Source organism: Engystomops pustulosus, chromosome 3 (genome assembly GCF_040894005.1).
Source record: "Engystomops pustulosus chromosome 3, aEngPut4.maternal, whole genome shotgun sequence".
NCBI lineage: Eukaryota > Metazoa > Chordata > Amphibia > Anura > Leptodactylidae > Engystomops > Engystomops pustulosus.
Window position 1 is genome coordinate 127825377 of NC_092413.1, and position 14682 is coordinate 127840058.

The 14682-nt window shown below is 38.4% G+C and overlaps 1 protein-coding gene across 1 annotated transcript in view; it reads right to left on the reverse strand.

Moving 5' to 3' along the window:
* Positions 1 to 14682, reverse strand: part of LOC140121911 (dynein axonemal heavy chain 5-like) — a 200949-nt gene that overhangs the window by 84291 nt on the left and 101976 nt on the right. The window contains exons 46-55 of the mRNA XM_072142073.1: positions 14495 to 14593; positions 12850 to 12987; positions 8950 to 9167; positions 8512 to 8687; positions 6275 to 6423; positions 4985 to 5174; positions 4320 to 4543; positions 4103 to 4189; positions 1030 to 1137; positions 860 to 946 (exon numbers count right to left, since the gene is read on the reverse strand). Coding sequence (XP_071998174.1) covers positions 860 to 946; positions 1030 to 1137; positions 4103 to 4189; positions 4320 to 4543; positions 4985 to 5174; positions 6275 to 6423; positions 8512 to 8687; positions 8950 to 9167; positions 12850 to 12987; positions 14495 to 14593 — 1476 coding nt within the window. The remainder of the gene's footprint in view (positions 1 to 859; positions 947 to 1029; positions 1138 to 4102; positions 4190 to 4319; positions 4544 to 4984; positions 5175 to 6274; positions 6424 to 8511; positions 8688 to 8949; positions 9168 to 12849; positions 12988 to 14494; positions 14594 to 14682) is intronic.

Genomic DNA, 14682 nt, shown 5'->3' on the forward strand with positions numbered 1-14682 from the left:
TGTAAGCATTATAAAATTATATAGATATGAAGATAATAAAATCATGAGTTAATTGTGAAGCAATGTAAAAGCAGCCATCTAAATATAAAAAAATCACTTTATACCTGGTGCTATGGGTTGTATTTTATAAAACTATTTTGTGATGTGGTAACCCTCTTAGCAATGAAAAGACTTGTATGCAATACAATGTATGGCTAAATAGCTTTTTCACTTGCACCAAATCTCAGGAGAAATATAAAAAAACAATAAACAACAACAAACAATAAACATTTCTCACAAGTTGCTAAAAAAGGCAACTTTGTCCTTATGCCATCCTGGAAAACATATGCATTTTTACCAGAATTGCCCAGTGAAGCATTCATAGCTGTAAGTCTCCGTAAAATGGTTTCCAGGATGGGATAAGGAAAACATTGGCTCTTGGCTCCATTTAAGGACAGTCTCCTTAACATCAACATGACTTTTTCAGAAAGCTTAATGACATAATGCAGTATAAAACCAGTATATCTGTTCCATAAGGAAGATAATCCCAACTGTAGACAGCACTGTTTCAAAGCAGTACAGTGTAGGGAACTGGTTTAGCTGAATAATAGGCTTTTGACTAGGTTTGGGAAGTAAAATAAGGAAAAATCTTATTTTTTTCTATTCCGCAACATACACTGGGAAATATAGAGGCTTCCGCCTCTCGATGTATTGGGCAGGCTGCTGCGCAGCGTTTATTCTACACCAGGCAAGACCTGTCAGTAATGCCCTGTGCCAGCCCACTCCCACTAACGTGGCGCAGAGGCCCTGATACATATGCCCCATTGTCTAGATTTTAGACAGAATAAATAAATGTAATTTTTGTTATAATTTAACTCACAGCATTTTCTTGTTGGTTTCTCGCATCTAGCCAAATTTTAGACAGCGGTCTCCATCCGAGAGCTTCATCTTCAATATATAATATCCCCTTAAATATTATAAAAATGTATTTCAACGCTCTTCCAGTTTATAACAAGCATGCAAAATGTTACAATAAATGTGAATACTCACTGCTTTGGTCAGAGTTGCAGGTGAAGCTGTTTGTAAACCAGTTGTTTCAAAAATTAATTTTAGATTTTCTGGAAGTTCTAAATAGTCACCATTACTGAGCTGTAAAACCTACATACATTAAAATAAATAATACACATAAATGAATATTTAACTTGTACAGGGTTGTAACATTTTTTGCAACACAACTGCTAAAGCAAGACTAGATCCAGGCTTATTTACACAACTAACAATGCTGGTCATATGCGATCTCTGATCCATGGAAAAGTAGTACAAACACTTCTCTTTCATCACCACTTTTAACAGGGACCTGCTTCACCCATTGAAGGGAATGGATAACACATAAGCTGAAGTTTCATACTCATATGCATATAACCATAGGCTGGTAGCAGACTTTGCAACTATGTGTTGCCCATTCTGACTCCTGTAATTTTTAGATTTTTATCTATGGAGTTATATAAGTGTTAACTCTTTTTAGGGGCAAATTGTATGTGTAGTTAATAACAATGCAGGGAATGTGTGATGTTTATACAAATATTTTTGGGTTGCACAAAAATTGGCAATAAAGATATTTAGATTTTTTTCTCATCACAGTGTTCAACATACAACATGTTGAGGTATGGCATTGAGTTAGGTCTGAATTATCAACTGAGGAATAAGAGACATTTATTTGAAAGGAAAATAAGATATGATCTATCTAAATGTATGTGCTTTAGGTTTGCACACTAGACAAAAACGGTTGTCTCAAAACTGATGGGAAAAATATTAAGATCAAAGATGCAATCAATTGTTATACACAGTCCATAATCTATAAAAATAGATTGCTCTACTTGTGACCTTGCATACGTGGGATGAATACCATATATACTCGAGTATAAGCCGACCCGAGTATAAGCCGAAACCCCTAATTTCAACACAAAAACTGGGAAAACCTATTGACTCGAGTATAAGCCGAGGCTGGGAAATGCATTGGTTACGGCCTCCCAGTATATAGTCTGTCAGCCCCTGTAGCATACAGCCTGCCCAGCCCCTGTAGTAGGAAAAAAAATAACACTGTACTCATCTTTCCGACGTCCCCCATAGGTCCTCTTCTGTCTCAGACTGTCTCAGACAGAAGAGGACCTACAGGTGATGTCAGAAAGGTGAGTTTTGACTTTATTTTTTTTAGTTGACTCGAGTATAAGCCGAGTTAGGGTTTTTGAGCACAAATTTTGTGTTGAAAAACTAGGCTTATACTCGAGTATATAAGGTACTTAACTACTAAAGGGAACCTGTTATAAGAAAACTGCCTTAAAGATAAGTTAGATCAGAAAGTGTTTTGTGTATTGTTTTTTTTATATTATGTATATATATGTGGACCACCAGCTCCTCCTCAGGATGCTTCGCTCCATTGGCCTTAAGGACACTGCACTCTCTTGGTTTTCCCCCTATCTCTCTGATCGCACTTTCAGAGTCTCCTTTTCTGGATCTTTCTCTTCACATCTTCCTCTCACTGCTGGGCTTTCTCAGTCAGAAGATTTGGTTTCCAGTATCATCTCTATGCTAATGATACTGAACTATATACTTCTGCACGTAACATAACCCCGGCCTAAGACTAACTCCTTATCTTTCCACCATCTACTAACTTGCCTAACCCTGACCTCTCCATCTCGGTCTGTGGGATCACCGAGGCAGCAGGCCCGCTGTCTTGGGGTTGTGCTGGACTCTGAACATATAATGAAAAGGAGAGGTCAATCTCTTGCTTGCTCTTGCCACATGCATCTCAGAAACATCTCCAGAATCCAACCATGTCTGACAATTGAAACTCCTAAAATGCTAATCGTTGTGCTGATTCACTTTTGACTAGAGTACTGTAACTCCCTACTAAATGGTCTTCCATTCACTAATTTCTCTCCTCTACAATCTATTCTTAATGCAGCAGCCAGGCTCGTCTTTCAGACCAAATGCTACACAGACACTTCCAGTTTGTGCCAATCACTGAACTGGCTGTCTGCCTCCTTCCGAATTTAGTTTAAAATAATAACCCTCATCCACAAAGCCTGCATAATGCTGGACCTCCCTACCTCTCTCATCTCAGTCACCCAACCCATGCTCTTTGATCTGCCAGTGATATTAGATTAATCTCTACTTTAATTCGAACATCTCATGCATGTCTCGAGGACTTCTTCCAAGTCGCACCAATTCTCTGGAACGCCCTTCCCCAGACTCTGAAATTAATACCCACCCTACAAAGTTTCAAACGTGCTCTTAAAACACATCGTTTTAGGCAAGCCTGTCAAAGTCACGGCATGAAATGTCAACTCTCCCTTTACTAATCCATCCTATGTCCTATCTCTCGTCTGTTATATGGCAAACACCAGATATATACCAAGCTCTAGGCTTCTCTGTAGTCTCTTTCACCTTGGACTTTGTATATAAGATGGTGGCGAATGACTGGTTCAAGCAAAGGAATTTTTATTTATTAAATTATCTTATACTCTTCCTTTATAAATAATGGCTGGACCATTATACAAGCTCTTTACCTCTTGGGTCACCCCCTTCATCCTCACAGAATGTAAGCTCTTGCAGCAGGGCCCTCACTTCTATTGTTCCATATGACTGTACTATGTAACGTATTATTATATTTATATATGTTACCTATGATTTGTAAAGGGCTACGGAATTTGATGACGCTATATAAATAAAGATTATTATTATCTTTCTATATGCAAAGCTGTGTCCCTAGTCCCATGGAAGTGGCCAGTGAAAAGCAGTTTCCCACCCAACCTCAGTAAACCGCTCTGGCGTTCATCGATTTCAAGTAAAAAAAAACCTCCAATGTCCCACATATCTCCTCCCCCATTGCATATCAGCCCCACTCCTCACTGGCCACTCCCATGGGACTAGGGACACAACTTTGCATAAAGAAAGGTAAACATTGATCTATCCTTGTTTATGTGACTGAAAATCCTTATGCGAAACGTGTCATTAAGTGGGACTACTTCGAATTGTTCTGTATTGCAATTTTGGATGAAATAAAGAAATAATAATTTTATCGGCATATGCTGAAGGCTAGCGGCCCTACCATTGTACTTACTTTCTCTGGCCCAAGTACACTGTTAAAGTTGTCAGCCCAGTCTCCTTTCAGAGGTCCATCAAACCAGAGCCATGTATAACAGTGATTCTAAACATATAAACGTACAGATGAATGTATAATGAAACATACATGAATAAATATAAAAGAGTAATATCATAAGATGGAAGTAAGGTATAACAATGCTCTTTGATATATCATGTGTATTCTCCAAACTTACCTGGATTGCTTTCTTCCATAAATAGCTGACAACGCCATCCTGCCACATATGTGATTCAATCTGACCGCCAAACATCAAAGTACTGTTGTCAACACTTAGAGGATGAATCTTCACAATTTTATGAGACAATTCTCCATTAGAGGCCTGAATATGATTAAGAGCCTGAACCAATGTCCTAATGCATGAACTTTTTCCAGAAGCTGGAGGTCCTGCCACTATTATACCTGTAATGATATAAAATCAGTAACCAAAAAATGCATATTTTATTCTTTATTTTATGTCACAGTAGGCTTACACTAATGGTCCTTAGGCAGATGAATTGCCTGTAATAATCACTAATCAAGGACAAAAGAAGTCCATGGCAGTGTTTACTTGTACTTCAGTAGTAAATTATTGGGCCAAGTTTGAACATTCATTGTTCAGATCTCTCTTTTCATAGACACACTGGGCTTTATTATTAATCATGTCTGAAAGTAAGTTTAACAGTGAATGATACATCTACAGTGGCTTAAGAGTCACTAGCCCAATGTTGCACCTCCTATTTGTTGGCTAAAATGCCACCAGAAAAATACAACAGATTTTGGCACATTGTTAATATAACTTTTCATAAAGAAAAAAAAATGAGAATAGTCATTTCTCAATGCAAGTGGATTTTACATATTTACCAGAATTTACTAGGGATAAATTAAATAGCTGTTTCACTTTAGTAAGCCATGGGGGATGGGGATACAATTTATTTTCCTCCGATTTCAGTAAAATGGCTTTTTCGATTTCTTTCTGAAGGATTAGTCTGTTATCTGAGTCATACATTCCCATGAACACATCTCCAACAATTTGCTTGAATACCAAATAATTCTGTAAAGAGAATAAAAGTTTTTTTTTTTAAATTTGTTCCAAAAAGTAAATACTATGAATAAAATAATGAATGATGAATTGTCACCTACGGACACATAAATTGAAAGGCTATCCTCTATGCATATCAGGGTCCACCATCAGGGCTCTGATCATTATCATCCTCCATCTTCAGCAACCCTGAAGTTATACTTAGAGCATGTGTAATGCAATGAGGAAGGGTGGGGAACATTTGATGACCCTTAAATTATAGAATCCCTACTCTTCTCCAACTACACATCTGGCATAGGACAGCTTATTAAGTACCACAGCTTTCAATACCACTGCTATGGTATAAGCAGAGCCGTATTATAGGGCTGGGTGTCTCTGCCTGTACTGGTGGAAGGGGCATTTGTCTGGGCTGGGAGTCTCCCTGTAGGTGGAGGAGGCATCTGTCTAGTGTATTACTGGGGGGAGGAGGCTATATTTAAATGTATTTCTGGGGTTGAGGCAGCTGTATATAAATGCAATACTGGTTGAGGTGGCTTTATATGTATATATATATATATATTACTGGGGGGGGGGCTGTATATAGATGTAATACTGCGGGATAGTGGGATAGTGAGCAGGAGGATGTTTATGTATGCTATACTCAGTGAGGCCTCCATAAGATTTTGCACCCAGGGGCCCCCACCAACCTCAATACTGGCCTGGGTATAATACTGCTACAGTCTGCTGCATGTCCCCCACGTCCACTTGGAGGTGGCGTGGAAGGAAATAGTAGCAAATTCCTGGACATGTGCCATCCTCCATCTAACACATCCCTTCCACTAGACATATCTGTCACAACAAAACACACCAGACTGCCCCCCTACACCCCATAACCTAAACATCTGCTTCTATAGAATTGTCTACAATACACTATAACCCTACTGCTATGTTCCCTTACCTAGTGTCTCCATATTCCACCTCAAGTCCTCACATAGTTTTTCTAATACATTATAACAACAATAAAAACATATTAGCTTGACTCTGTTTACAACTGGCTTTCCCAGTAATAGTCCTAAAGTCCTTTAATAAAGTGACCAAATTGTTGTATATAATTTTTACATTATTCTTCTTACATCTCCAGTCATTCTTGGGCCAATGACATCTTGCAGTGAATCAGCTATCAATGCACAACTTTCCTTTGCAGCAGCAAGAACAGGATTAGTTGATATGATTTTCTTATTTCTATCCGCACTGTTGCCAGCTTTTAAACTAGGAACAGGACCTAAATGAGAGAAAATCACAAATGTTTGTTATGCAGAACAATATACCCTCTAAACTGAGGACTACAGTGCATTTATGCAAGCTTTATTAGCAGGAACAATCACAAATTACAGGAATATTTACTTGAGAGAGCCTTTGAATATTCTTTAATAATTCATTCTAGGACAAATCTGAATCACCAACATGCAATGGGCATCTTAGCTAATAAGCTAACATTAGAGTGATCCTTACATTAGAGTGATGAGACATCAAAAACAGTTAAAGTGAGCCTGTCAGCAGATATCGATCTAATAGATGAGAGTGAACAGGGGTATGCACCCAGAAGTCACCAAGGGAACCTGTCAGCAGAAACTGACCTAATAAACCACTACCAGTACATTGCCATGCAGATCTTCTTTAGTAGTATTTATTTACACTGGGGTCTTTCTGATGCAGGGAGAGCTTGACTTTAATGCTGAGCTATTCGCCCCATGACTTTATACAACCAATTTGCATCTCACTTCAAAGTTGATCTTCTGGATAATGCCACCACAAAGAACCATGAAAGAAACGTGATCTGGAAGATGTTATACTGCATGACAACATACTTGTAGTGGTTTATTAGGGCAGTTTCCGCTGACAGGTCCCCTTGGTGACTTCTGGGTGCATACCCCTGCTCACTCAACTTCTTATCTAGATAGAAATGTACAGTATTGTACAGTAAATCTCCATTGTACCAACATATTAGGTCACCAATTTGTTCAAGAGTGATATTCAGAAGATGGTATGGAAAATGGTAGCAGTTACTTCTCTTTTATCCCTATAATTTTGAGTCTTATGTTCATGTGCATCCTATAATTCGAAAATATGGTATATTTGTTTCTTCAAATATCTCTGCTTGATTAGGATTATTGAATCATATACAGGCAGTCCCCGGGTTACATACAAGATAGGGTCTGGAGGTTTGTTCTTAAGTTGAATTTGTATGTAAGTCGAAACTGTATATTTTATAATGGAAGTTCTAGAAAAAAAATTTTCTTTTGCCCCAGTGACAATTGGAGTTTCAAAATTTTTGATGTAATTGGACCAAGAATTATCAATAAAGTTTCACTACAGACATCTTACAGCTGATCATTGCAGTCTGGGACTATAGTAAAGCATCCAGAGAGCTTCACCAGAGGTCACAGTGGGCAGAGGGGTCCGTCTGTAACTATGGGTTGTCTGTAAGTCGGGTGTCCTTAAGTAGGGGACCGCCTGTACAGGTTATACTGTGCTGTGATGGATGTACTGTGCTTTTATTGCCAAACTGTGCTGTTTTCGTTGGGAAGTAAAAGTTCTCCTTCCGGAGACTGCAAATTTAGCCGCCTTGTAGGCTGACTGTTAAGGAACTGGTTAGGCTTTAGGGAACTGTTAGTCTGAGTGAGAGGCTTGTGACTATGGTAGGCCGCCTTGCAGTCATAAGCCTCTCACTTGGCCAAACCAGTTCCCTATGCTGTACTGAGGAGACCCAACCAGGTCCAAACCAGGGGCTGTCTACAATTTCTGTTCCTTCTGGGATAGATACACTGGTTTGGTTTTAATCCCGCATCATGTCATTAGGCTTCCTGGAGCCATGCTTGATGTCAAGGCAGTTCCTAAAAAGGTAGCTAAAATAGGCGTGGTTTTCCTAATCCCATCCTAGAAAACTGATTTGCATTTTTTCATAGGGTTTAGTCAGACAAACCTATGCAGCCCCAGAACCATAGTTATCTATGAGCTATGAGTCCCTGCATCCCTGCAGGACATATGCTCTATTCTGTAAGGATGTTTCCCATTCAGAGCTGACCAATATTGTTCAAATAAATAAACACAATTTCCATTTACTATTGGGGTTAAGTAAACAGCATAATGATATGTTAGGTACATTTCACACCCCCTTTTATATGGATGGAAACAGTTTATGTGTTTTACATCCTTTCTGGCCCTGGTTACACACATCTCCCAGGCTGCTAACTAACTCTGTCTGTACAGTCAAAATTTTTGTAGACTCCCTTTAAGAAATTGGGTGTCAGTTTCATTTTAATATTTTCTGAAAATATTATGAGACACAAATCATGAAGAAACATCATACTTGTTGTAAATGCAGTAAACTGTTGATATGACATAACACTGCTGGATCGAGAGACTCGTCCTCCTTCAGTCTCCATACGACCATTAATCATCTTTTCCAATTCTCGGCGTTGAACCCCTCGGTTTATAACTTCTAGCATAGACCCTAAACTAAAATGACAGTGAAATTCTTCTGGTCTATAAAAAAAGGAGAAAAAAAAACACTGAATTAAGAGAGTTACAATTTTAGAGAAAATGCTGAGTCAAGTAAATTTATTTTACACTAGGCAGTTTCAGAAGAATGGCTTTGTGATCAACATGACTTTAGATTCTAATGACTTGGTATGCCCATGCTAGCATGCAGTAGTCTCTACAACTTCTACTACCACAATAATACTACAGTGTCATTTGTAAGACACACATTGAGCATTAAAAAAAATACAAGTTTCAGAAGACTAACAGTTGTTCCTTAACCAGTTCTGAGGTGAGCTGTAATCTTGTGGCTAGGGCCTTTGGACCTTTAAAACCAAGGCTGGTAAGTTTTGCTTTTAGAATAGTTGTTTGATCTGGAAAAAGCATAGAAACTGCTCTGAAGTTAGCCAGTATATTCTTTGGTAGACTCTTGAATCCAGGCTTTGTGACAGTGAGAAAGAGGTTACAACTGGGTTGTACTTCAATCTGTAAAAAAAAAAAAAATGTATTTGAAATGAATCCAGCATATTCATGTCCTTCCTGCACATCCAAGTCTCCAGCTAAAAACCCCCCTCGAGAATGAGACAGAAGTTGGCTTTAGAGAATTCCTGCGGGAGGGTGATTGACATACAGCAAATGTCTCTCTCTCTCATTCCTGAGGGAGGGTTGAAAGATGTAACAAGTTCATTCGGTTGAAGAGAAAGCACACCGCTTGTCAATCAGGCAGCTGGAGGTGTGGCTGATATGTTTAGTTAGTGTGAGTTAGGTTATCTGACAGGTTCCCCTTTAACCCTTTAAGGAGCTTGCCCTTTTTTTTGTTTTTTCATTTTTCACTCCCCACAATCAAAAATCTATAACTTTTATTTTTTTACACGTAAAGAGCTGTGTGATGGCTTGTTTTCTGCGTAACAAATTGCACTTCATAGTGATTATATTGAATATTTCATGCCATGTACTGGAGAACAGGAAAAAAATTCCAAATGCAATGAAATACGGCATTTCTTGTGGGCTTGGAATTTACAGCTTTTACTGTGCGTCCCATGTCTACTTTATTCTTTGGGTCAGTGCGATCACGGGGATATCAAATTTGTATAGGTTTTATAATGTTTTCATACATTTACAAAAATTAGAAACTAATTTTTTGCGACTTTGATTCAGTTTTCAATGCTATAATTTTTATGACCTTTTGATCAACTTTTATTGATTTTTTTATATTTATCAAACAGGCAAAAAATGGCCGTTTTCGACTTTGTGCGCTATTTTCCATTATGGGGTTGAACACAGTGAAAAAAATGTTGTTATATTTTGATAGATCGGGCATTTTTGGATGCGGCGATACCTATTGTGTTTGTGATTTTTACTGTTAATTTATATTTATATCAGTTCTAGGGAAAGGGGGGTGATTTGAATTTGTAGGTTTTTTTATTATATTTTTTTTTTATTTTTTTTTACTATTTTTCAGAGTCCCTAGGGTACTTTAACCCTAGGTTGTCTGATTGATCCTATCATATAATGCAGTGCTACAGTATGGCAGAATATGGAGATTTTCATCCTCATACACATAGTAATGAATGGGTTTAATCCAGACAGCCTCGTCTTCGGCGGCTTTGTTGGCGGCGATGTGCGGGTTAACAACCTTGACCGGTGCTAGCACCGATCGCGGGTGTTACTGGTAAGTCTTTGCTGCGATATGCAGCAAAGACTTACCGGCTATGGAGAGGGCTCAGTCCGTGAGAAGTTCCTTAAATAATTATTACCCAGAAAGGCAATACTAGACTGACTACAAAAGCAGTATATTTTCTATAGTAATATTATGGATTATAGACAGTAGTGGTAAATGTTAATACTACTGTAAAAGGATAGTGCAACAACTATTTTGGGACAACTTGGAACTGAAATAGATAGATAGGAACAGGGACCTTATTCCTATTGATTTAATTAATGACTATTTTTTTGCTCTTTAATGTTAGTGTATCTACCTCATAATCTAAAAAGAATAGGTAGAAGCAGCACTCCAATGTGTAGTGAAAACAAAAGAATTTAATCCACCATTGATGCGACGTTTCGCCTGATCATTACAGGCATTTTCAATGCTTGAAAATGCCTGTAATGATCAGGCGAAACGTCGCATCAATGGTGGATTAAATTCTTTTGTTTTCACTACACATTGGAGTGCTGCTTCTACCTATTCTTTTTTGACTGTGTTAAGCGAGTCACGTCAGACCCGCTGAGAAGATTTGCACCCGGTTTTTACACGGTGCTGTTCCAACCTTCCTCCTTTTGCTACCTCATAATCTGTAACGTGCTGCAGAATATGATGGCGCTATATACATAAAGAATTACTATTATTAGTAATAGCTCATAGACTGTAAGCTCTTGCGAGCACGTTTCTAATTCCTATTGTTTCATTTGATTATTTTATTACTATGCAATGTCTTGTTTTACTTGTACATGTAGCTCATGCTATGTACGATGCTGCAGAATATGATGGGTCTATATAAATAAAGATTATTATTTTGCCTCCATCTTTTGGCTTACAAGAACATAACTAACCACTAGATGGTGCTAGTAGATTCCCATTGTACTTACCAATACAACCCCAGTGACATGTCAGGATGAGATTACGTAAGTGTTTCATTTTTAGCAACATAAAAACCTAGAACCTTTTTTCCACTACTTTCTATAGACAGAGTGTTTATTCACATTTAAAGACGCACTGCATGGCAACAATATCAGTTAAGTTTCTTTTTTGTCCTGTTTATTAGTCATGGGTTTCCTGTCGTGTTAAATTTAACGTGTGCTTCTCATTCTAACTTGTTTGCCTGGTGTTGAGGATGAAGTTGGGAAAATTCTTTGCAACCTTTAAAAAAAGTTTTCAACGCGATTAAAATGTCCCAAATCATCTGGATAAAACTATAAATAAACAATAAGTTGAAGTTCAAATACGGAAAAGTAGAAAAATAAAAACACATCTCTCAAAAATGTGCGACATTGTAATCTTACATGCTAGGCAAAAAATAAACAGCTCAACCCCAATGTGTTATAAACTATACATTTCTAAAACTCCACCTGAAAGCGTCGGCTTCGAGTGCTTGGAGAGGGCTCACAGGTTGAGCCCTATCCATATCCGGTAAGTGTTACTGCAGCAAACATGTTAACCCGTTACTGCAGCAAACATGTTAACCCGTTCAATGGTATTCAAGAGCCAGCGGCGCATGGACGCCACCATCTTGGCTCCCTGCAACGATAACAGTGAGCGGCGATCTGTTGCTATGAAAGACTCGGGTCACACAAAGACCAGAGGCTGTCTCTTTTTCTACTATGTATTGTGCGATTTGCACACTGTAACACATGATTTGTAAAATCCCCATATACTGCCATACTGTAGTATGGAAGTATATGGTGGGATCAATCAGACAACCGAGAGTTAAAGTACCCTAGGGGGTCTGAAAAATAGTAAAAAAATTATTTAAAAAAGTAAAAAAAAATTAAATTAAAAAACCCTAAAATTCAAATCACCCCCCTTTCCCTAGAACTGATAAAAATGTAAAGAAACAGTAAAAATCATAAACATGTTAGGTAAAAAGTGATCAAAAGGCTGTACAGTCATTACAATGGTAGCCGCAAAAAAATTACACCACACACAGCTCCGGACACTGAAGCATTCAAAAGTTATTAGCACCAGAAGATAAGAAAATGAAGGATTTTTTCTTGTATAGGATATTTTACATTTTGGAAATGTATGAAAACATTATAAAACCTATATAAATTTGGCTTCCCATAATTGTACCAACCCAAAGATTAAAGTAGATATGTCATTTCAGGTGCACAGTGAAAGCCGTAAAATCGAAGCTCACGAGAAAAGGGTGCAAATGCATTTTTTCAACAATTTCATTGCATTTGGAATTTTTTCCTGCTTCCCAGTACACGGCATGGAATATTAAATACCATCCCTATGAAGAGCAATTTTTTACTTGATTTTTCCTTACATGCAAAAATTTTAAAAAGTTATAGATTTTTGAAGGTGGGGAGTGAAAAATGAAAATGCAAAAACAAAAAAGGGCTTGGTTGTTAAGGGGTTAAAGTCACCTGATCAACAGGGAAGGATTATATAAAGAAGTTATCTCTAAAGAGTTATAGAATAGATTCAAAACTTATACTTGCAGACCTGGGATCCTTCTGGTAAGGTGATTTGGGGTAGTTCTGCTTGCATTGAATCATAAAGAGACTGTGTACTTTGCATAAAGACAGAGACTGCATTCTCAGGGAGGAGATGAAAATCGTCAAAGCAGCTCCAGCATCCATCCTACACAATAAGCGGAGACATTATTTCTTTTATTGTATATTACAGTGTATTGTGTTATTTAATGACATATTATTAAACAAATAATTTAGCTCAAACTATTGCACTTAAAGTTCAGAGAATTTTAGTGAAATACATTGCATATATATGCATTGCTCTCACATGGACATGTCACATAAGATAAAGTCACATATGTGCAACATCCCCCACCGGGGCCAAGCCTTTTCTTGTGGCATGGAGACAGCCGGGGCCCAGAATACGCCTAGTCACGGTGCTTGGTATGGGGACCAGATTGCTGTCCTACAGCCTGGCAGGTCTCCAGCAGGTGTGTTTGCAAGAAATAAGGAGGGAGAGGCTGAAGTACTGGTTTCTCCCTGGAGCTACCCCTAATTGTCCCTGGATAATGTATGGGGAAGCCAGTGGTGGTAGCAAACCTTTTCCAGGGATCAGACGGAGGCAACGTTGTGCAAATCAACTCATGCTTCTTTACTGAAGAACAGGTAGCAGGCAAAGTGCCAAAACGGTCAAACAGCAGATTCGGATTCTGGTACTGGATTGGTCGCAGGAATAAAGCACCAGCCTGATGGTGTATGCAGGCTGGGATAATTGAGGTGGAGCTGTGTCCAAACTGTGAAAGCTGCAGCTCTGGATTAGAGTCTTCTGACTCAGTTCCTGGGATTGGTTTCTGAAGGTGTGCTCCACACACTCTTTCTCTCTTCACTAAGATCATGTGATCAGACTGCTAGTCAGATGGTAGCACCTATCCAATCACACTCCAGTTTACAATACAGCTAACTGATTGGATAACACTTTACATCATTTAACTGATGCAGCACCCCCCCCCCCCCCCCCGGCAGAGTCTACTGCTGCAATTACATAATCTCCCATTACTAGAAACTTACTAGAGGGTTCATGACTCCCTCTGACAGTTCCTAACTTGGAGAGGGCACTATTCGCAAATACCAGCCTGCTTATGTATTGGCAGGGGTGTTGCATATGAACAAAATGTCCTGTTAGAACAGTAAAGTACAGAAGCTGGTAGCATCTCTTGCTGTCATGTATACAAGAGACCTGTCTGTCTCTGTCAGAAAACTGTTCTCTCAGTTGCTCTGCAGGTTTTGGAGATCTTCTACTAGATATCACCATGGAGATCATGGGGGAGATTTATCAAACTGACTAAGAGTAAGAATGTGCTTAGTTGCCCATAACAACTAATTACAGCTCCCCTTTAAAATATTCATGAGCACTGGTAAAATGAAAGCTAAGCACATTTTTACTCTTAGCTTGATCTCCCCCCATGTGAGAATGTTATAGGAGGTCCTATGGTCAATTATGATATTTCGACATAGGACTTTTCGGTGTTAAGTCATTATTGTGTTCTCTGGCAGGTACTGACCCTATTAGTTGGACCCTATAAGTATTTCTATTAACTGGTTACCCTAGTGGTTGTGACACACTGCCCACCTTACAAACATACATGCTATAATAGCTTAAGATATGGGTTACTTACAAGAGCTGTTCCTTGTATTACTCTACTGAGAGACGATATTTCTGTCACTGAAGAACAGGTGAAAATATAAAGGAAGTTTCCCAGTAGATATGACAGTCCCTGTGAAATACAGAATATATTTTATTTTACATAAGAAAAAAGTGTATTAATTCCACACAAGAACAATAACCTATTTGTTGCAGCTTGTA